General features: G+C 48.6%; 2 protein-coding genes across 4 annotated transcripts in view; one reads left to right on the top strand and one right to left on the bottom strand.

Moving 5' to 3' along the window:
* Positions 1-7,122, bottom strand: part of DUSP3 (dual specificity phosphatase 3) — a 20,922-nt gene extending 13,800 nt beyond the window's left edge. Inside the window, exon 1 of the mRNA XM_035135365.3 lies at positions 6,989-7,122. Within this exon, the coding sequence (XP_034991256.2) occupies positions 6,989-7,110 (122 nt within the window). The 5' untranslated portion in view covers positions 7,111-7,122. The remainder of the gene's footprint in view (positions 1-6,988) is intronic.
* LOC118094740 (ras-related protein Rab-18-B) lies at positions 7,101-23,527 on the top strand. Of its 3 annotated transcripts, none has more exons than XM_088654580.1 (8): positions 7,101-7,674; positions 9,191-9,349; positions 9,532-9,587; positions 12,108-12,169; positions 13,791-13,851; positions 15,264-15,379; positions 19,014-19,080; positions 20,879-21,091. In XM_088654580.1, the coding sequence occupies exons 1-8, from the start codon at positions 7,574-7,576 to the stop codon at positions 21,049-21,051; spliced, it is 795 nt and encodes a 264-aa protein (XP_088510706.1). In that variant the 5' UTR covers positions 7,101-7,573; the 3' UTR covers positions 21,052-21,091. The 3 variants fall into 3 exon arrangements, with proteins under 3 accessions (XP_088510706.1, XP_060137399.2, XP_088510707.1); XM_060281416.2 differs by having other exon boundaries at positions 7,225-7,674; positions 13,791-13,863; XM_088654581.1 differs by lacking the exons at positions 19,014-19,080; positions 20,879-21,091 and adding an exon at positions 23,260-23,527 and having other exon boundaries at positions 7,444-7,674; positions 13,791-13,863.

The following is a 23,527-nucleotide window of genomic DNA, read 5'->3' as shown; positions in this document are numbered from 1 at the left end:
TTTTCTGAACTGAGAGACAGTGGTCCACCACTGTGCTGAAAGGCTTGGGTTCAAGTTCCCTCCTCTGCCAAGTACTCACTGTGTGTGTGAGCTTAGGAAAATCAACACGGTCACCTCAAATGTAAATCTAACTCACAGACATCATGCCAAAGAATAGTTAACCATAGTTTGGAGCAATGTTTGACTTGACAAACCATGGTTTTCAACTTACCAGCAAACCATAATCAGAAACCATGGTCTGGAGTGAGCTTGCAAACCACAGCATGTGTGTTGTTGGTGTTGTTGTTGTTATCATCATTCTTTTTATTTATTAAATTTCTACACAGTGGTACCTTGGAAGTCGAACAGAATCCGTTCCGGAAGTCCGCTCAACTTCCAAAACGTTCGGAAAGTAAGGCGCAGCTTCTGATTGGCTGCAGGAAGCTGCTGCAGCCAATCGGAAGCTGCGGAGCTCACGTCGGATGTTCGGGTTCCAAAGAACGTCCGAAAACCGGAACTATCACTTCCGGTTTTTGATCGTTCAGGGGCCGAAACTTACACGTAACAAGGCATACGAGTTCCGAGGTACGACTGTACTGCCCTTCATCTAAGGATCACATAGCAGTTTACAATATAAAAACACAAAAATGCATACCACCATAACAAACAAAAACCACACCTCCCTCCAGTTTAAAATGCCATAGATTGCTTAATTAGCCAAAGGCCTGGAAGATGAGGAACAAGGATGCCAATCGTGTTTTGCATGTTGTCAGACTCAACAAACCAAAGGGGCTGTTGATCCGCCTCGAGGCTGATGCATCAAGAAACTGGAAAAGTGATCAAGATGACCAGGGAAAACAAGCAAGTACAGTAGTCTAAAAATGGTTTGCCTGTACATTTCCATGCTCAAACTAGGGTTTGAGTTATTAACTACAGTTAGCGGTATGCAAACCACGGCTAGGCATGGTGTAGGGTTATTGTTGGAAAGACACAAAACATTTCAAAGTGCTTTGGAAATTAAAAGCGCCATGTAAACCCATAAGTTGCAATTATGCCCTGAGGGTACCAGGATTTAAGAGCACGTGAACTTAAAAGTATCTGCCTACGGCTTCCAACACTGCACACATAAGTAAGACCCTGCGCAGCCATTATGACCTCTGGGTCTTTGCTAGGGGTGGGGAGAGTGTGACCCCAAAATATTGTTTGACTCCAGCTTTCATGAACCCCAATCTGGAGGGCCTCACACCCTATGTGCTCACAGACAGGAATAATAATAATAATAATAATAATAATAATAATAATAATAATAATAATTTATTATTTGTACCCCGCTCATCCGGCTGGGTTTCCCCAACCACTCTGGGCGGCTTCCAAGAAACATTAAAATACATTAAAATGTCACACATTAAAAACTTCCCTAAACAGGGTTGCCTTCAGATGTCTTCTAAATGCCAGGTAGTTGTTTATCTCTTTGACATCTGATGGGAGGGCATTCCACAGGGCGGGCGCCACCACCGAGAAGGCCCTCTGCCTGGTTCCCTGTAACCTCACTTCTCGCAGTGAGGGAACCGCCAGAAGGCCCTCGGAGCTGCACCTCAGTGTCCGGGCTGAGTGATGGGGGTGGAGACGCTCCTTCAGGTATAGTCAAGGCCGTTTAGGGCTTTAAAGGTCAGCACCAACACTTGTGCTCGGAAACGTACTGGGAGCCAATGTTGGTCTTTCAGGACCGGTGTTATATGGTCTCAGCAGCCGCTCCCAGTCACAGATTAATCCCAGATTAATATCCCGATTCACATAAAGGACTCTTCCACTGAAACGACCAAGGACACTATATACTGATATATTGCAATGGCTGGATCTAGACGCATCCAAGAAGCATTTCAGCTAAATGTGTTGGAAACGTACGAGAAATCGGGTTGGCAAAAACGGAACTCCACAGCGCCACCCGCTGTCGCAGTGTTATAATGCATATATTTCTTTGCCGATGTAAGCTGAGTCCGATGTCTGACATAAGGATGGAACTGTGTAGAGGCATTGGCTGGCTTCACAGTTTTCCCCGCATTGTGATTTTTGCATAGTGCGTGCACGCACACACACACACACACACACACACACACACACCATGATTCGCGATATATTGCCAGATCAAAAATTATGAATCCCATATCGCAATATGGACTTCAAACCGGTTTTGGACAATATATTGATATATCTCCCAGCCCAAAACATATTTCCTGTGTTCATATAAATATTGCCTGACATTTCTGCATGGCAGACCTGGAGCTGGGTTAGATTTGATCTGGCTAAAGCTGCGGCCTACGAACTTCAGCAGCTCAGTCCAAAAGGTCCGCTCAATGTTTGGCGGTTCTTTAGTTGAGATTCCTCAGGGTCCCTTCCAACCCCACAAATCTACGATTCTACGACGTTTGCCTCTGGTCGAACTGGAATAGGGCTACACATGGCCTTTTCAAAAAGGTGATCCAGGGCGCCACTCACAGGGCACCCCAGCAAGTACTAAAAATGGAGGGCTAAACTAAGGCCTACGCCTGCAGTGGAACGAGGCGGGAAAGCTGTGAGGTGACGGAATGAGCAGGGGGGCAGCCATTTTGAAACGCAATCCCCTGCAATGTAAAAAGTTCCCTGACAGCAGAAGGATGACCGAGCAAAGCAAAGTTCAAGTCAGCCTCTTATCGGCTCTGCTGATTTTCTTCTTGTAATAAGTTTTTGTTTGGTTTAAGAAACGTATTACGAGAAGAAAATCAGCAGTGCCGATAAAAGGCTGACTTGAACTTTGCTTTGCTCGGTCATCCTTCTGCTGTCAGGGAACTTTTTACATTGCAATGTAGGCGAGCATTCAAATCCCTTTGCGATATGAAGAAGTACATTCCATGTTGTCGCTTCAGGATTTTTCATCCCGCCGTATGGATGGATCCAGGCCTTAACTCATACCCTCCAACATTTCTCCAATGGAAATAGGGACATCCTATTCAATAATAATAGTACTGTATTAATAATGATGATTTATAGCAGGGGTCCCCAAACTAAGGGCCGGGGGCCGGATGCGGCCCAATCGCCTTCTAAATCCGGCCCGCGGACGGTCCGGGAATCAGCATGTTTTTACATGAGTAGAATGTGTCCTTTTATTTTAAATGCATCTCTGGGTTATTTGTGGGGCCTGCCTGGTGTTTTTACATAAGTAGAATGTGTCCTTTTATTTTAAATGCATCTCTGGGTTATTTGTGGGGCATAGGAATTTGTTCATATTTTTTTTCCAAAATATAGTCTGCCCCCCCCCCCACAAGGTCTGAGGGATAGTGGACCGGCCGGCCCCCTGGTGAAAAAGTTTGCTGACCCCTGATTTATAGCCCACCCATCTGACTGGGTTGCCCCAGCCACTATGGGCGGCTTCCAACCTACATAAAAGTGAAATTAAAAAATGAAACATTAAAAAAAAACTTCCTTATACAAGGCTGCCTTCTAAAGGTTGTATCTCCTTGGTTCGGGGGGGGGGGTGTCGCATAACTCCATACCCTCTGACATTTCTCTGATGGAAATAGGGATGTCCTAAGGAAAATCGGGACATTCCGGGATCAAATCAGAAACCTGGTTTTGTAAATCTGGGGCTGTCCCTGGAAAATAGTGACACGACCTGGAAGGTCTGCTAAACTTACAACGAGGGAAACCATGAGTCATTTTCAGACTCCGGATTGCAAATACCTGCCTTCTTGCTACTGTAAGCCAGCTGGCCTAGAAAATGCCACAATGCTGTTTGGGTATTACAGGTGACTTTATGGGAAAACGCCAAAGCTCAGCACTTGGAGTGCACAAATGCAGCAGGTTTTAAACACCGTCCCAAATTTTTAAAATTCCAAGAAGGAAGGATGAACAGCGAGGGGCTTCTCTTCAGGTATCCAGCCACTGCCAGAGCACTTTCAGAGTGTCACTGTTTTTGAGCGGGATTCAGTCAGATGCCAGCAAATTTGGGCTGTGCAGTTAGGGGGGAATGGGAGGCCCTTGCACAGCAAACCCACTTTCCCAAAGGATTGGACCTTTTACAAATAATGAGAGGGGAAACATACTTGCTTGACGCAACGCCAGCTAACGTTCCCACAAATAAATCAGAGGTCATTTGGATGTGGCCCCGGCCAGTAAGAGAAAATACTGAGCTGGGCAGCCTAATTTTATGGCCGTGCCTTGCATATAAGCTCGTGTGTTTCCAACTACGTAAGAAGGCGACACACCCAGACCTACTTGCTTTCCGGAAAAACCAGGCCGCAAGGAAGGAAGATGGTGCTGGAAGAGGGTAAAAGGGGGGCTTAAGGTAAAAGTAAAGGTAAAGGGGCCCCTGACCATCAGGTCCAGTCGTGTCCGACTCTGGGGTTGCGGCGCTCATCTCGCTCTATAGGCCGAGGGAGCCGGCGTTTGTCCGCAGACAGCTTCCGGGTCATGTGGCCAGCATGACAAAGCTGCTTCTGGCGAACCAGAGCAGTGCACGGAAACGCCGTTTACCTTCCCGCCGGAGTGGTCCCTATTTATCTACTTGCACTTTTGATGTTTAGGGAAGCTTTTAATGTTTGATGGATTTCTGTATTTTGGTGTTTTGTTGGAAGCCGCCCAGTGGCTGGGGGAACCCGGCCAGATGGGCGGGGTATAAATAAATTATTATTATTATTATTATTATTATTATTATTATTATTAATGTGTTTTTGAACTGCTAGGTTGGCAGGAGCTGGGACTGAGCAACGGGAGCTCACCCCGTTGCAGGGATTCGAAGCGCCGACCTTCTGATCAGCAAGCCCTAGACTCTGTGGTTTAACCCACAGCACCACCCTGGGTCCCTTAAAAAAAAGGAGGGGGCTTATTTTAGGGCAGAAACGAGAAACCAACTCCCATCAGCCCCAGCCATCATTGGCAATGGCTAAGGATGATATAAATTGAAGTCCAATTACAGCTGAGTTATTGACTTGACTTGAGAGGTTGGGAGGCAGCATAGCTCAGTTGGTTACAGCATGCTGCTGATAACACCAAGGCTGCAGGTTCGATTCCTGTATGGGACAGCTGCATTTTTCTACATTGCAGGAGGTTGAACTAGATGATCTTCAGGATACCTCCCAACTCTACGATTCTGTAATAGTTATATCTTACCAGTCTCTGCAGCCACAGCAGGCGCTGTGATTCTCCAGCAGTTTGGTTTCACCCCCTGAAAGGCATACTTCATTGTCTCTCAAAACAGACAGATGGCCTAAAGTTTCCTCTCCAGATATGTGCACAGAAAGACTGGGGCCAATTCCTACCCTATTAAAAGTGTTTAATAGGACCTGCAAATCCTTACCATCTTCCAAAAGATAAGAGCAAAGAGCAGGTTGCAAAGCCCTGACAGAAGCCAAGGTACACGCCAGCCAACAAAGCTTTCTCATACAATTTACAGATACGAGGAAGGCAAAAGTCAGGGTTTTTGAAACATCACTTGTAGAAACATCCCAGTGCTAAGTCCTAAGGACATGTGGAGGCAGCCGCTAGTGCAACAGAGTTTAACTTCCTAGAACAAGATATCAAAATGGTTTAAAGGTAAAGGATGGATGGATGACTCTGGGGTTGCGGCGCTCACTTTGCTTTACTGGCCGAGGGAGCAGGTGTACAGCTTCCGGGTCATGTGGCCAGTATGAATAAGCCACCTGGCAAACCAGAGCAGCGCACGGAAACGCCGTTTACCTTCCGTTTACCTATTTATCTACTTGCACTTTGATGTGCTTTCGAACTGCTAGGTGAGCAGGAGCTGGGACCGAGCAACGGGAGCTCACCCCGTCGCGGAGATTCGAACCGCTGGCCTTCTGATCGGCAAGTCCGCCAAAACTATCACTGAAGTTTGATTACTTGCACTCAGCCTTTCCCAAAGATCTCTCCCTCCCTCTTCTCTCATGAAACGGAAGTATACCTGTTTTTATTTGGCAGATTGTGGACTTGGTTTTACCCACCACTTAAAAGTACAGGGCCTCCCCCCAAGAATACTGGGGATTATTGTTTCTTAAGTATACTGGGAATTATGGCTCTATGAGGGAGGAGCTATAGTTCCCAGGATTCTTGGCAGGGGTGCTTTAAATGTATGGTGTGTAGACACCCACAGAATGCATTTCTCTCAACATGACATGACCAAACCTCAGGGTTGAACACATTGGCGTAGCCAGGATTTATGTCAGGGGTTCAGGATTTATGTTGGGGGGGGGGCGGATGGGCCAGAGTCAAGCTATCTGTGATGCGATGGGTTCAGTATTTTTGTTTATTTACTCGATGGCAGGGGGGAGCTGCCCCCTTGGGTTGAACAGAAGGTCCAATCTTCGACCCCTGGCATTTCGAGTATATCTGAAGGGTTACGGGAGTTGGAAAAGGCTGAACCTGAGACCCTGGAGAGCTGCTGCCAGCCAGAGTAGACAATATGGGTGCAGGTAAGACCAAGAGCATATCAAATCAGCTTCATATATTTGTACGCAGCAAATTTAGCGTCCCGGAGTCTCTCGCGTTTCCTTTGCCCTCCATCGGTTTGGCAGGGGCCTGGGTTCCAATCACCTGCAGGCATTTGGACAAGCGGCAATCACTTGCCTTCAGTCCCCCAAACTTTAACATAGGAGCAGCAGCAGCTCCAACCCAGAGGGCAATGAACACTTAGCGGCCCCACAGCCCTAAGAAGAGGTTCAACACTATAGGCACGATGACGGTAACAAAACCTGTCAACTGTAATAAATACCACGCGGAGGAGGGGGGTGGAGGTCCCTTGCTGTGTTACTGGAATTAGGGACCTTCCACTCCCTAATTCTCTGCCCCCCTTGCATCCCACCCCCACCACCAGCGTCCTCCCCGTTTTCCAGCCCACCACGCCGTCCTCAACCTGACCCCCCCCCTCGCCCCAGTTTTCATCTTTCCCAGGCCTACAGACAGCCACCCCACCCCAACCGGGGAGGGGACGGCGCTGGCGGGGTGGGGGTGGGGGTTGAGGTTTGGGGGAGAAACTCACGCGTTGCCCACGTGGATCCGGGGCGCCACCTCGTTGCTGTGCGCGCTGGGGAGGCTGTAGCAGCCGCTGCCGTTGGCCAGCAGGTCGTTGAGCTCTTCCACCGAAATCTGGAACTCTGACATGGCTCGCTCGCCCCGCCGCTATGGGCAGGGCTGCCTCCCCGCTCCTTTCCCCGGGCCCGGCCTGATAGGAGGGGCCGCGATCAGCTGGTGCGCGCCGGGCAACTCCCAGCGCCAGGCCGGGAGGAAGCGGACGAGTTCGTGCGCCCTGGGCGCACCGCCAGGAAAGCGCGGCGGCCCCGAGGACCCGTTTCCACCCGCCAGCTCCCTCTCTTAGGCCATCGATAGCGTACCCAGTTGCTCCATTCGGGAGTCACCCATCCCTATTTGCACCGCAGTCACACATACGGGCCAAATAGCTTCCCTTCCGTTTTTGTTATTTACTCCGGATTCGTTAAATCTTGGTGTTTATGGTTTAAAGCTACAGGTGCCCTCCTGAATTCGAGGTGTGCGGGAGAGGGATGGGTTCTATCTCTCTCGGCGGGAGCGAAAAAACCCCAACTGTTCCGCCTTGAGACAGCTTCTCATGCTCCGGAGGCGATTGGGCCTCCTGCTGGCCCGGCCCGGCTCCGAATCAAAGCTTAGCTATATGACGACCTTCTCCTGCTCCGGATCTCTTTTGTGCGGGTAAGGTGGGGGGAATCCCGCTTTTGAGCCCCTTCTCTGTGCCAACGCGTGGCTGTTAGTCCCAAGAGGAGAACCCTTTCATAGTGGACCTTGCCTTCTCGATTTCTACAGGAGCAATCAATACGAAATTCGGTCTGGTTTTGTACCCGCCGTGGAAGCCAGGCAATGGATCTCAGCGATTTAAAATACGTTTAGGATCTTAGCCTGAAGATGGGATCCTGTGCACTCATACGTGGGAGCAAATCCTGTAGGAATCAGTAGGCTACTATTTCTGCGAAAACTCCTTCTGGTGCATTAAAAAAAATAAATCAGGCACAGCACTTCTTAGATCCCCTACAGTGGGGCTGGGGAACCTGCGGCCTTACCGATGCTGTTATACTCCAACTCCCATCAGCCTCCGCCAGCAACGTGGCGGATTGTCAGGGGATGATGGGAGTTGTAGTCCAGGAATATCTAGAGGGCCACCGGTCTGGGCACACTGCGCTATACGTAGCAGGGCATACTTCACATATACTGTATACAGTATTTGCAGGTTAAACCGTGATGCTGAAAGTGGGCTTGGGGACTGAGTCTAGTATCTGCCTTCAAGCAGAAGAATCATAGAATCTCAGAGTTGGAAGAGACCACAAGGGCCATCCAGTCCAACCCCCTGCCAAGCAGGAAACACCATCAAAGCATTCCTGACATATGGTTGTCAAGCCTCCGCTTAAAGACCTCCAAAGAAGGAGACTCCACCACACTCCTTGGCAGCAAATTCCACTGCCGAACAGCTCTTACTGTCAGGAAGCTCTTCCTAATGTTTAGGTGGAATTTTCTTTCTTGTAGTTTGAATCCATTGCTCCGTGTCCGCTTCTCTGGAGCAGCAGAAAACAACATTTCACCCTCTTCTATATGACATCCTTTTATATATTTGAACATGGCTATCATATCACCCCTTAACCTTCTCTTCTCCAGGCTAAACATACCCAGCTCCCTAAGCCGTTCCTCATAAGGCATTGCTTCCAGGCCTTTGGCCATTTTGGTTGCCCTCCTCTGGACACGTTCCAGCTTGTCAATATCCTTTTTGAACTGTGGTGCCCAGAACTGGACACAGTATTCCAGGTGAGGTCTGACCAGAAGGAAAACATTTTGGTGTTCCACCGTTTTGCAAGTGCAGGTTTGCTGAGGCTCCTAGAATTGTAGAGTTGGGACCCTATAATCTAGTGCAACCCCCTGTAATGCAGAGATATGCAGATGTCCCATACAGGGATCGAACCTGCAACTTTGGCATTATCAGCACCGCGCTCTAACCAACTGAGCTACCCTGTCTGTGAAGCCAGAGTGTTGTGCCTTTCCCTTACCACTGATCAAGCAGAGCCCAGTTGGGAGGCAAGACTTGAGACACCTATTTTTAGAAACTAGTCGCTGCCACAAACTAACCTCCTGCAGCTCTCTAGTGCATCGTGTGCACCTTGCCTAAGGAAGGGGTGGTGGTGTGACCTATATTTATTCTGACTCCTCCTCTCTCTCCTTCCAGTGTTTCTGGCACAGATGTTGGGCGGGCCGCCCTTGTATTGCTCCTGCCAAATTCCACGCTCAGTCTGGCAACACAGCTCGCCATGGCGCGAGAAGACGCTGGGTCACTGCCCATCCTGAAGCTACTCTTGGTCGGAGACAGCGGAGTAGGAAAATCCAGGTGCATGGGAAGTGGGGGAGGAGAGGCTCACTGAGGGGGCTGGGGAGAAATTGCTGCAGTTGGAGAGAGAGAGAGAGAGAGAGAGAGAGAGAGAGAGAGAGAGAGAGAGAGAGAGAGAGAGAGAGAAGCAAGTCCCAGGGTGTCTCTGTAGCTCACCTCTTTCTCCTTGTCTCCTCCCGCAGCCTTCTGCTGAGATTCACTGAGGATCAGTTTGAGCCCTACTTGAACCCAACCATTGGTGAGCATCAGCTGACTGCCAGTGTTCTCTGGAAAGAGGTGGAGGGGGGACTTGCCCTTTATGTTGTGGGCATTTGGGTTCCCCTCCATTCCTCCTTTGAAGCCCAGCATTCAAATGTCACCATCTCTTAACACAGGTCCCGTCCACAGCTCCTGGCTTCCCTGCCCCCAAAGAACCCTGGGAACTGTAGTTTACCCCCCCCCCCCCGAGTTGCAATTCTCAGCACCCTTAACAAACTAGCATTCCCAGGGTTATATTTTTTCCAGAGGGAGACAGACGTAGTGGTGCAGCTGTGCTTGACAGTCTCCATGAGCGGCCTTAGCCAAGCTGCTGTGAGCTCCCGCAGGGTCATCTAGTTCAACCCCCGCAATGCAAGAATCCTGCCCCTAGCTGTCCCTGGGTGTAGATGTAAAAATAGTGTCCTGCTTTAACAGAGATGTTGCAGGTTATTCATTCATTCATTCGTAATGTTTATTTATTCATAATAATTATAATTTTTCAAAGGGTTGTGGCTCAGTTGCCAGAGCATCTGTGTGCAGAAAGGTCCCCGGGTTTAATTTTTGGCACCTCCCGGTAGGGCAGATAAAAACTCCTGCCTGAAATCCTGGAGAGCTGCTGCCAGTCAGCGTAGACATTACTGAGCTAGACGGACCAAGTCTGTGACTCAATAAAAGGCAGCTTCCTATATTTAAGTGTATGTTTATTATGTTTCTGCTTGCCCTTCCTCCAAGGAGTTCAAGCAGCCTACATGGAGCTCCCCACACACAAAGCACACCTCCTTTTATCCTCACAACAACCCTGCGAGGTGGAGAGCAAGTGGCCCAGAGGAAACCGGCAACAGCTTCCAGGGGCTAGGAGGGGATTTGAACCCTGGGCTCCCCAAATCACATCCCGCAACTTCAGTTGCTGCAACATGCTGGCAAATGTAGGAAGGCCAGGTGAAAATCAAGAGCGGGCTCCTAGCCTATGCACACTTCAACACTAAACATAAAGGCAAACTCTTTAGAAACAGAGATATTGGAACCACCGATGTTTGGGGAGCTCCTCTTTCTTTCATTTTTTATAATAACATTTTATTATTATTTTTCCAAATAGAAAGTTACATCTGCTACTCAACAAATATCTTTTCATACAGACTAGAAATGGTTCCCAGACTTCTTTAAAAGATTCTGAATTTGTATCTTTATCAGTGCCGTCTATTCTGCCACCTCTGCATTCACCATATTCCAAGACTTTCACCAACTGTACTTCCTCGGAGGGTGTTCTCTCCTCCTTCCATTTCTGCGCACAGAGAACCGCATATTACATAAATATCTTTGAGGCATCTCTTTCTGAAAGCGAAGCCTCGTTTACTAATCTGGCGTGCGCAGAGTTTGAATGCGGTTGTGGAGCGCTGGGGACAATTTGTGCGTGTTTGGAGGCACTTCTCCGATCTGTTGCTGCATACATACTTCGTTCCAGGGCTTACGCCAGTCCTGGCCCTGGATCAGCTCGATCCATTTTGCTCCTCGTTTTGCTCCTCAGCGATTGCAAAGGGCACTCTGGGATTGTACGCTGCCTTACTGGCGCCCTAAATGCTCTCCTGCCCCAGGCCACCACCTGAGTTGCAAGTCCAGGCAGGGAGACTCAAATAGAGCTGTGCCTACCAGCATTAACCAGCCGCTCTGTATGGATAATGCAAGGACACAGGGAACCTCCTCCTGTGGGCCGCTTTCCCTCATTGGCCATCTTCCAGGGGCCGCATATTAGTGGGGCGGGGGTTGGGAAAGTGGGTCTGAAGAGAAACACACCACTTCTGCATCCAAACAAGCAAGGGACGCTCTCACATTTATCTGTTTGAACATTTTATTTCAACCCCTTCCTTCCTCCTGTTGGAATTGTTATGCCTCCCATGCAGCATCCAGTAGTAAAGGTAAAGGGACCCCTGACCATTAGGTCCAGTCGTGACCGACTCTGGGGTTGCGGCGCTCATCTTGCATTATTGGCTGAGGGAGCCGGCGTACAGCTTCCAGGTCATGTGGCCAGCATGACAAAGCCGCTTCTGGTGAACCAGAGCAGCCACACCTTCCTTACCTTCCCGCTGTAAAAAGGGGCCCCTGACCATCAGGTCCAGTCGTGTCCGACTCTGGGGTTGCGGCACTCATCTCGCTCTATAGGCCAAGGGAGCTGGCATTTGTCCGCAGACAGTTTCCAGGTCATGTGGCCAGCATGACAAAGCCGCTTCTGGCGAACCAAAGCAGCGCATGGAAATGCCGTTTACCTTCCCACTGGAGTGATACCTATTTATCTACTTGCACTTTGACGTGCTTTCGAACTGCTAGGTTGGCAGGAGCTGGGACCGAGCAATGGGAGCTCACCCTGTCGCAGGGATTCGAACCGCCGACCTTCTGATCAGCAAGCCCTGGGCTCTGTGGTTTAACCCACAGCGCCACCTGCGTCCCCACAGCATCCAATAAGCCCTCTCCAAAAACAGGTGGGTCTGCTCTCACTCCTCTCTTTCTCTCCCCTTTCTCTCCCCAGGTGTTGATTTCAAAGTGAAGAAGATGGTGATTGGCGACTTTCCCCTGCAACTCGCAATATGGGTAAATAGTGCCTTTTCTCTCTGTTGCAAAGCAGGCTGCTGATGCTCTCCCCCCCCCCCCAAAAAAAAGGTCTGGTGCTGAAGTGACTTCAAAACAATCCATTACAATCTATTGCCAGCCTCACAGGGTGCCCCCTCTGGAATTTGTCACATGCACAGTCATACACACGAATTTGTAAATCTGTCTGTGCTTGGCTACCAGGAGTTCAAATACATGACCTTTTGCACACCCTTTCAAACACGTGCTTAGGAGAGGATCCCTAACTTGGCAGAGGGAGAGACAGACAGACAAACAAACAGACACACACACACACACACACAGAGAGAGAGAGAGAGGGAGAGAGAGAGAGAGAGAGGACCTGAAATATAGGACAAGCCATGGCATGGCAGCCATTTTATTTTCTGCACACATGGGGCATGTATTTTTTCTAGTGAAAAATAAAGAAAGGTTTGGGTTTGTTTGTTTGTTTGTTTGTTTGTTTGTTTGTTTGTTTGACTGATTTAAAAATGGCTTTGAGAAAAAGTGAGACGTTTTGTGAGTGCGGTTCCAGCTTCTAATAAAGCAGAGCAGCAACCATATCCTGACTAGGGAGTTAAAACTATTTGTGTTTGTACAAATACCCCCAATATAAGACTGCTGGGTCTGCTCTCAAGCAGAGTGTTTGTGTTTGAGAGCTGTGACACCTCAAAGCACTGAGCAGAAGCACTTTTGTGACAAGGGAAAAGCAGGGGGGGGGTCTGTATTTTGTGGGAGGGATTCAAGTGCATGCCACAACTTTGGGGTTGTGCATTTAAAGTGGATTAAAGGGTTCGGTCACCCCAGGGCAACAGATCCACATTTTAATTTTTTAAAAAGACTTTTTATGTTTTGTAAAGGACTGAAAGTCCTCACCTCTCCACAGCCAGTTCCCTTCTCTCCAAGCAACTAGTGGAGCTTCTTTTTTTCCCCAGAGATCCCCCAAAGTTGCTGAGCTTTTTTTTTTTAGCTGACTTTCTGAGGAACAGGCAGTGGCTCCTTCATCCTGCAGCACACATATTACATATTGCCCAGCAACACCTGTATCACCCTGCAGACCCTCATGATGCCCAGTGCGCCCTTCCCCTTTCCTTCATCCGCTACTGTCTCCAAGCAATCAGAGGCTACGCCTGTGTGAAGCCAAACTCTCCTCTGCCCTTTTCATGCCTCTTCTGATTTTGGGAGACTAAAGGGGGAGGGGAGACACTTGTGACACTTCACTAGCCTGACTCATCTCTGCTTCTTGGCCTCCCTCCTCTCCTGTAGATTCAGATTCTCTGCCAGAGACTCTCCCTGCTCACTAAACCCTGTTACCTCTTCAGCTTCTGACATCTCCTCTTCCCAGCCTACTCCCTCCTTGTCGTCCCACCACCACTCCTCGGGCTCTGAGCCCTCTTCCCTTGGGGGTTCCCCAGCTAGTTCCTCCCACCATTCCTCTACTTCCAACCAGTCTCATGACATCTCCCCAGGCCCTGTTTTCCTGGGATGTCCCGCAGTGGCGTTGTGTGTGTGTATGGAGCTATTAGTTTATTATTATATTTATGTTGGTGCTACAGAGCTTCGAATGGTCTCTTTGTTCTAAACACCTTTGTTTCCCTTTCCGTAGGACACAGCAGGCCAGGAGCGATTCCGGACTTTGACCCCTAGTTATTACCGAGGTGCTCAAGGTATAATTTTAGGTACGTGGCAGGCATAGCAGGGTTGTAATTAGCTGAACTCTGAAGTGAAACACATTAAGACAGAGGTAGGTGATGTTGGGAAAGATTGAGGGCACTAGGAGAAGGGGACGACAGAGGACGAGATGGTTGGACAGTGTTCTCGAAGCTACGAACATGAGTTTGACCAAACTGCGGGAGGCAGTGCAAGACAGGAGTGCCTGGCGTGCTCTGGTCCATGGGGTCACGAAGAGTCGGACACGACTAAACAACAACAACAGATGGAAGTACACACTTTCCTCTATGGGCCGAGCTGGCAATGGCAGACATAGAACAGCAATTAATGCTGCCTCGTGTCCATGCCACTAAGTCCAAGGGTTGGCAATGGTTGTTCCCTTGGCAGGTTGTTCCCTTTGCTTCTTGAAAAGGTTTCAGACATCAAGGCTGAAGGCGCTTCAGCTTGGCTTCCGAGACATTTCCATTTGACATTGGTTTTCGGCCATAGAGTAAATAGCCTTTCCGGCCTTTTCCCAAAGAAAACGGAGACCCCACCCCCACCCCCCGTTGCATTTTCACCTTGCTGCAATATTCTCACAGGTTCCTTTAAAGTGTGTGTCGGGGGGAGTTTAAAAGTTCCAAAAAGCGATTCAGTCATGCAAGGTTAAAGCTGTTATCTATCAGTAACTGCAGCAATAGGTGTGCCCGTGACATTCACAAAACCGCACTCCTTACAGTTTTGTTTATTTAAAGCATTTTTGATCTTCCTTTCAGCCAAAACTACTCCCCAGAATGGCTTGCAGATCAATATTATTATTATTATTATTATTTTTAAAAAAACACCCCAAGGCCGTCCATGCCCTCGGGCTCACAATCTAAAGGGCATGGCGCAAAAGGAAAAAGGGATGTGGAGGGAGGAGGAGGATCGTAAGGTCAAGGATGTCACAAAGGGATGAACGGGAACAGGAGAGGCAAAGGTTTTCAAGCAGGCAAAGGTTATTGAGATTGGTGACCCAGTACTCAGAAAGCCCACATTCACACCATTCACTATGGTACCGCTCTGAACAGCCGTGGCTTCCCCCAAAGAATTCTGGGAGCTGTAGTTTGTTAAGGGTGCTGAGAGGTGTTAGGAAGGCTCTCTGTTCCCCTCACAGAGCTGTTATTCCTAGAGTGGTTTCACAGGGAACTTTGAGAATTGCAGCTCTGCAGAGCAGAATCCCTCAAGCTGATGTCACCAGCTGTTGGAATGACGTCAGCTGACTGACAGGCGAACGTAATTGGGGGGGGGGCAGCCTCACAGGACCCCCTGATAGGCCAGGACTGGGGGAAACAGCAGCTGCTTCTCCTTCCTGTTTTGCTCTTTTCCTGTGAACACAAAATGCATCCGAGTGTGGAAAGACTTGTTCGTTTTTGTTCCTTCTGACCAGTTTATGACGTCACTAAGAGGGAAACCTTTGCGGGACTGGAATGCTGGCTGCAAGAGTTGGATGTTTTCACGAAGAAAAGCGTCGTGAAGATGCTGGTGGGCAACAAAATCGACGAGGTCAGTTGGGAGCTAGGAGCCTTTGGAAGCATTTATATACCGCTTAATCTTTTATAAAAAAAATCCCTAAGCAGTGTACAGCCCGAAAGACAAGCAAGATATCATTAGGACATTTAAACAATCTGCCTTGGTAGCTCGGTCGGTAGAGCATGAGACGCTTAATCTGAGGACTATGGGTTCGATCTCCATGTTGGGCAAAAGATTCCTGCATCTCAGGGAGTTGCACTAGATGATGACCTTCACGGTCCCTTCTCAACTCTACAATTCTGTGATTTTATAAAACTTAAAACCCCAAAAAACAACACCGTGAAAGGAAATAGAGCAGAAACTCTGAGGCTTCTAAATGGGAGCCTATAGGGGTAAGTGCGAAGCCATGGAGAATTTGTGTATGGCATTTGTTCCTTAGAATGGTGTTGTTGTTCTGGCAGTCCCCCTGCATCTGGCTGTGATGAGGCATTGCAAAAAAGATCGCATTCGCCTTCATTTATTATTATTCCCACACGGTCCGGCCACAACATCCTAAGCCAGGGATGAGGAATATGTAGCCTTGAAGATGTTGCTGGATTGCAGCAATCCATCACCCCCTGGCCGTTTGCTCTGCTGACTGGGGCTGAGTCCAGTGACATCTGCAGGGCCGCAGATTCCCCATCGAATGGCCCCCGGGAGTCACACTTGATCTTGCAGTTCCTGTTTTATTAGTGACGTGAACGCTAAAGAAGATGGTGGGCATAAAGAGCGAGTGTTGCTTCTCCTGTGGCTCTAGATTACAATTGCCCATCATTGAATTGTCGAGTTGGAATGGGACTCCCAAGGGCCATCTAGTCCACCCCCTGCAATGCAGAAATCTCAAGCAGATCATACACGACAGGTGGCCACACAACCTCTGCTTTAAAATCCCCCAAGGAAAGAGAGTCCACCACCTCCCGAGGAAGACCATTCCACTGTCGAGCAGCTCTTGCCATCAGAAATTTCTTCCTGATGTTTAGTCGGAATCTCCTTTCTTGTAACTTGAAGCCCCTGTTTCGGGTCCTGCTCTCCGGAGCAGGAGAAAACAAGCTTGCTGCTTCCTCCGTGAAGCAGCCCTTGAGATATTTGAAGATGGCTATCGCATCTCCTCTCAGTCTCTTCTCCAGGCTAAACATGCCCAGCTCCTTTGACCGTTCCTCATAAGGCTTTGTTTCCAGACCCTTGATCATCCTGGTCACCCTCCTCTCTGCACGTTCCAGCGTGTCAATACCCTCCTTAAACTGTGGTGCCCCTGGAACTGGTCTGTGACCGTAATAATAAATTCATTCATTCATTGTGGTGCCCAGAATGTATGAAAGCAGGGCTCTGTGTGCAGCAACTAACAAATACTGGAAGAGCTAGAATACAGGAACCCGCTGGGGGTGTTTGGCACCCTGCTGCTGCTTCTCGCTTGCTCATCTCGTCATTGCTGACCAACATGTCCTAGGACTGCAGTCTGATGGGGCTGTTCTGCTTCCGGGTCCACAAGAGGGTCAGGGGAGAAAATATCAAGAGATACAAATGTGCACATTGGAGAGGTGGAGGAAAGCGAGTGCAGAGAGGCCTGTGATGGTGCAAGGAGGAAAAAAAATATGGGGTTATTTGAGAAATGGGGGTGCAGAAAGGAATAAACCAGAGGAAGTGCCTGAGAGCCGGAGACGCACAGAGGACTGTGGTTGTGCAGAGAGGATGACGTCAAAAAAAAGAGGGAGGGTTTTGAGGGGGAGCATTTGCTCTGGGCTGCAGAGGGAACACAAGGAGGCTGTTGGAGAAGGGATAGATTTGTACGGAGAGCTGGCACCATTGCCAAAATGCTTCCCCATGGGAAATAGTTGAATGGTGCGCCTCTAATTTAAAAGGCCACCCGCATTTCACGTCTGCTGATGGTTAATGCGGGCTGCCTCCAGCAGGCCCTGGTATAGCTGAAGTTAATGGCTGGAGCAAAAGGATTCATGAGGCTGACAGCAATGGCTTCCACTTCCCCGCCTCTGCATCCTTCCAGAGTCTTGTCCCAGCCTGCAGGGGTCCGTCTCTTTGCTCCTGTTGTTGTTGCCTGCCTGTGCCTCCTACGCTTTGCAAGAGGCACCAGCTGACTCCATACCTCATCTTCCTGGGAGAGACCTCTCCCTCTTGCTCTGCCTTAATGGGCAATCTGTTCAGTCTTTTGAGAGCTTTTCGTGTGTGTGTGTGTGTGTGTGTGTGTGTGTAAATCACTGAATTCTTCTGTGGCTTTGGGGCTCCCACCCCCAACAACGAGAAAAAACAGCTCACAGAGCAAAGAGACAGCCACATCACTGCTCTTGCTGATACCTGCCGACTTTTTCTGGCTCTTTCTTCCCTCTTGCCTCGTTGTGCATCTCTGAAACGAATTGCTCCGTGAGCAAAATGTGGCCACCGAAATAAACAAAACCGTGATTGATTCGTGGGGCGCAGCGCCTCGCCTCTCAAAGTTGTTATAAAGGCAGAGGGAAGCAAACACACAAGCAAAAAGCCCCCGGGGTTGTTCGACATCCATCAGATCTTTGCTATAGCTGTGCAGGAGGCATACATAATTGCAGCAGGATCAAATGCAATGGGGAAGCAGCTCTTCTGCTTGGCAGCAGAAGCTGAATTTTACACGGCACTGATTGGCACAAGGGCCAGCCAGTCAAGAAGCACTTCTCCTCCTCCTTTGACCGGGGCTGTGCCCAACGCTGATTGGCTAGCCCTCCTGTTAATCCCAAAGCCAGCTGGCCATTCCCCAAGCAGTTCCACAAGTGTAAAGGGGGCGGAGAGGGGCCTTTAACGAATTACTCTGCCTAAAATTCCTTCTCGACCCCACACAATGCAGTTGGCTAGACATTCGGTTCAAAACCAATTTCACCCGGAACATTCATTAAACACATGTCAATTCCAGAGGTGATCAGTTGCAGAAAGCGAGAGGTACTTGTGAGATGCCCAGAATTGGCTTCAGAGGGCAGTAAGCAGGGAAAGGAGTACAAGCTGTCTTCTGTCTCTCTGGATTCGAGTCCTTAATTGATGCAATTAAGATCCAGAGTCATTGCTGGGTAGCTTTGTGCATGCAAGAAAGGGAATCCCAGGCTGGCGTTGACTCTCTTGGCTCGGCCGCAGATCGTTGTGTTTTTAAACCGGCATCAGCCTCAGAAAATAACAGCCCTGCTATTGTTTTATCCGTTTTATCCAGGGATGGGGGGAAAGGCAATTCAAGAACCCTTGTCCTCCTCTCCCTTTCAATCACTGACAAAACAGAGGCAGAAATGCATTCATGAGCATCAGTTATCCTAATCGGGAGAAAGCTTATTAAAAGCAATGTTTGTATCATTTGGAGAACCGTTAGGAAAGATGCCTTGGGGTTGGGCAGGGGGGTGGCAACCTAATTGCTGTTGTGAATTCCCTTGCCCTGCCCCTCTTGTTCCAGCATTTGAAAGTGCGGAATTTAGCAGCTAAAACCTTGAAATGCTGTCAAAACTGAGGGATGGCAGCTGTGCTGTTAAGATAATCTAGCTGGACATTTACTGATTCAGTAGGAATGCAATATCCTGATTTTTTTTGGGGGGGGGGTGTTTGTGTGTTTATACATTCCACCACTTGGGTCCAGTGTCTGACAACATTCTCTCCCTATCTATAGACGGATCGCGAGGTAGACAGAAAGGAAGGCTTACAATTTGCTCAGAAACACTCCATGCTCTTCATAGGTATGTGAGGAGAACCCGCAGAAGGGGAATAATAATAATAATAATAATAATAATAATAATAATAATAATAATAATAATTTTATTTATACCCCAGCCACTCTGGGCAGCTTCCAGCAAAATATAGAAACATAATAAAATGCCAAGCATAAAAAAACCTTCCAATAAGGGCTGCCTTCAGAACATATTGGAGCAGTCGCCTTTCGAATGGTCCCATCCATGTGTCTTAAAGAGCAATCTTGCATGCAGAAAATGAGCAGGTAATTCCATGTTCCTCTCCAAGCAAGGAAAGGGTTCATCTGCTCCCGGTCTGCTTCATAGATGCCAACCCTCCCTTTTTTTTGCTGGAAACTCCCTTATTCCAAGCCATTTTGCTGGAAATTCCCTTATTTGAGCGCCGTTTCCCGCTGCTATCCTGGATTGTTAGATATACCGTAGACTGTCCCCGGGACAGGTGAGGTTGCTGATCCAAATCCAAAAGTGGACAGGTGAGGCTGCTGATCCCTTATTTTCAAATCCGAAAGTTGACAGCTATGGTCTGCTTGCAAGATTGCTGTCCAAGACCCAGAGAGGGCAGCAGTAAAAGGAATGAAAGATGCCTTCGAGTGAGTCAGACCCATTGCTCCATCTAGCTCAGTACTGTCTACACTGAGTGGCGTTGACTGTCTGGGGATTCAGGCCAGGAACATTCCCAGTTCTTCTTGTAGATGCAGGGTATCCTAGTTGGGAACATCTGGATGCAAAGCAGCTGCACAGCTCTTCTTCTTCTTCGTGTGTCTGTTCAGGCAATCCTATTGGCCGTGGCAACAGGTTTCTCCAAATTAGCAGAACCCACAAACAAGTTTCCATCAGCTCCTCCCATAAACCCCCTTGGTGCATGGCACTGTGGATGCAATTCCCTTTCATAATATTTTGACTGCGCAGAAATAAACCAAAGCATCAATTTGCCTTGTACAAAGAGAGGCCTGCTCTTTAAGGGAAATCTCTCTGCTGTTTAGTAGTTAATATTTCTTTGTACAAACACGGGTGCATGCATTTAACAAAGAAAAACCGCTACAGATCTTTAAAAGATCCATGATTGCTCCTTGCTTTTGCCACATGAGGGCATTAGGACTAACTAACTATACTGTTAGAAACGCCTTTAGGGACGTGGTCTAAACCACTGAGCCTCTTGGGCTTGCCGATCAGAAGGTCAGCAATTCGAATTCCCACAACAGAGTGAGCTCCTGTTGCTCTGTCCCAGCTCCTGCCAGTGCAAGTAGATAAATAGGTACCGCTGCGGCGGGAAGGTAAATGGCGTTTCCGTGTGCTCTGGTTTCCGTCACAGGGTCCCGTTGTGCCAGAAGCGGTTTAGTCATGCTGGCCACATGACCCGGAAAGCTGTACGCGGACAAACGCCGGCTCGCTCGGCCTGAAAGCGAGATGAGTGCCGCAACCCCATAGTTGCCTTTGACTGGACTTAACCGTCCGGGGGTCCTTTACCTTTTTACCATTTTAGAAACCCCTTTAGAAAATGAATGTTTAAAAAGTCTTTACCCCTGCTTCCACTGTCCAGACTTTTCTTCTCTGCTATTTCTATATGCTGTTTCAGAATAAATTCGCACAGAAAAGATCAAATGAATACAAATGAATGAGTTGAGGGGATCTTCCCCTTGCACTGGGGACTTCTGCAGTTTAGCAGCTTGTTCGTATTTAGTATTTTTTGTACCTGGTACAAACGCCACTCTGAATGCAAACTGGAAAGCTGGAAAGCCTAGGTCTTCACATTTAAAGCAGTGCCTTGCTGTTTGTTTCTGCCTAGAGACCAGTGCTAAAATGAAGGATGGCGTGGAAACGGCCTTTGAGGAAGTCGTGATAAAGATCCTGCAAACACCAGAACTTTGGAACATCAGAAGCGAAGGCATTGTGCTGGCGCCTGAGAGCAGAGCCCCTGTTGCAGCCGATGGCTGCAGCGGGCATTGTTCTGTTGCTTAAAACCCGTCGCCTTCAAATAAAATAGCTCAGGTCAAACATACTTAAGAAATGGACTCCTACCTGCTGCCACAAGGAAATGGGCCCTGTTAGGATATAAGGAGAAATTCTGGGGCCACCACCGCTGGGTTGGGTTTTCTCTCGATGAGAGTGTGACGGAGGCTTACGGTGGGTATGCAATATCTGGGGTACAGGTAGGATTTGGGGAACAGGTACCTCAAGCAAGCAAGCAGCGGGTAATACAAAGGGGACCCCACATGCAAAGGCGCTCTCGCCTGTTTGTGTCTCTTGCAAGCACCGCAGGCCTCTGCTGCTACTTCCTGCCAGCTCTAAAACGGGCTCCGCCTTTTCCAAGCGGTGATGGAAAACTCCTTTGAAACGACAGAGAAATTCAAAAGTGCAGAGAAACCCCCCACCTACCCAGTGACCATCTCCTAACCTCATTAGCTCGTTATAGTATACCTGGAGGAGTATCTCCACCCCCGTCGTTCAGCCCAGACACTGAGGTCCAGCTCCGAGGGCCTTTTGGCGGTTCCCTCCCTGCAAGAAGTGAAGTTATAGGGAAGCAGGCAGAGGGGCTTCTTGGTACTGGCGCCCGCCCTGTGGAACAACCTCCCATCAGTTGTCAAGGAAATAAACAGCTTTCTGACTTTTAGAAGACATCTGAAGGCAGCCCTGTTTAGGGAAGCTTTTAATGTTTGATTGTTTTTATCGTAAAAGTTTTTAATATTCTGTTGGGAGCCGCCCAGAGTGGCTGGAGAAACCCAGCCAGATGGGTGGGGGGTATAAATAATAAATTGTAGTTGTTGTTGTTGTTATTGCTATTAATCAACAGCAATTCTGGGCTTTTGGCAGACAGTCTGGGGACAAAGGAAAATGCATTATACCACTGCTGGATTTAGGGCGGTGCGGGTGGTTTCCCTGCAAAGGGCGCCGAGCCAAGGGGGCGCAGAATAATAATAAATAGGAAAGGAATTGTTGGGGAAATAATAAATATTGGGGGGGGGGGTTAGGGTGCCAAATTTTGTCCTCGCTGAAGGCGCCATATTACCAGAGTCCGCCCCTGATTACACAGAGTGAGATCCTTTGTCTGCCTGGTTGAGTGGTGTCCGCATTGAGAGGCTGTAGGCCAGGCTTCCTCAAACTCAACCCTCCAGATGTTTTTGCCCTACAACTCCCATGATCCCTAGCTAGCAGGGCCAGTGGTCAGCGATGATGGGAAAACTTGTAGCCTCAAAACATCTGGAGGGCCGAGCTGGAGGAAGCCTGCTGTAGGCTATCCAGGGTTTCTGATATCAAGGATTGAACCCGGAACATTCTGCATGCAATGCATGCGCTCCAGCGATGCCGTATGGCCTGCCGAAATCTTGCTAAGAAAAAGAATGCTCACTCGGAAGTAACAATGCCATCATTGTTCCAGGTTTGCAAAATGGAGGCATACAGATAGAGAACTCTGGGCTCAAAGCCTGGGATGTTTACCACCTATTCAGGAGCTTCTGTAAAAGCCTTTTTGCTCCAAAGGTTGGTGGGTTGGAGGGCTAGTTGCTCTGTTTATTACTGTCCCCCCCCCCCCGTTTTTTCCTGTGTTGCGGGTTGATTTTATTGTATCTGATTGTTTTATGTATCTTTTAATCCCCCTTCCTCCCCGCCTTCTGTTGTTAGCAGCCTTGGATGTTCTGTTTTGAACAGGAAATTAGGGGTATAAGGTATTAATAATAATAATAAAGCAAACAAAAGTCATTTATTGCTAAGATTCATATGCCATGCTTCAGAGTCTATTGGCATTTCCAGGCTGGCTAGCAAAAGAATGAAACTCACAGCAACAGCATGACATCAAACTCCAATCAAGAAGAAGAATAGAACCATAGAATTGTAGGGTTGGAAGGGGTCACGAAAGTCTTCTAAACCAACCCCCTGCAAAGGCAGAATATTTTTGTCCAACGTGGGGCTCTAAAACTCACAACCCCGAGATTAAGAGTCTCATGCTCTACCGATGGAGCTATCCAGGCGTTATTATATCCAGTGCTATTTTCCTATAAAAAGAGGTGCCAGAACTCGCCACGATTGCCTCCCTTGTTCTCATATCATGGCAATGGTACCCACCTGAGAGGTGCTGGAACTGAGTTCTGATGAGTTCCGGCTTGGGGGGGGGGAGCCCTGATTCTAGCTTATAATATCCCGTTACTGGTTATAACTCCTATTCTCCACTAGGAAAGGGCATATCCCTGGCAGAAGATAACATGCGGGCACGAACCTTTCAACTGCTGGGACTCAAGAGCTGGGGGTAGAGGAGAAACTGTCTTTGACATATTTCCTCTGCGAGGTTTGCTCCAGGGCTAGAGGAAGGGGGCTCAGCCACTGTGCCTCAGATGGTTGAATGGGAACTGAGCTCGGATGAAGCATGTCTTTTGTACCCCACTGAACTCCAGGAAGAGGCACGACAGCTGGTTCTGCTAAACACACACACATTCACCTTTTA

The sequence above is a fragment of the Zootoca vivipara genome, chromosome 12, assembly GCF_965207765.1.
Source record: "Zootoca vivipara chromosome 12, rZooViv2.hap1.1, whole genome shotgun sequence".
Classification (NCBI taxonomy): Eukaryota; Metazoa; Chordata; class Lepidosauria; order Squamata; family Lacertidae; genus Zootoca; species Zootoca vivipara.
This window is presented reverse-complemented; position numbering and strand designations above follow the sequence as displayed.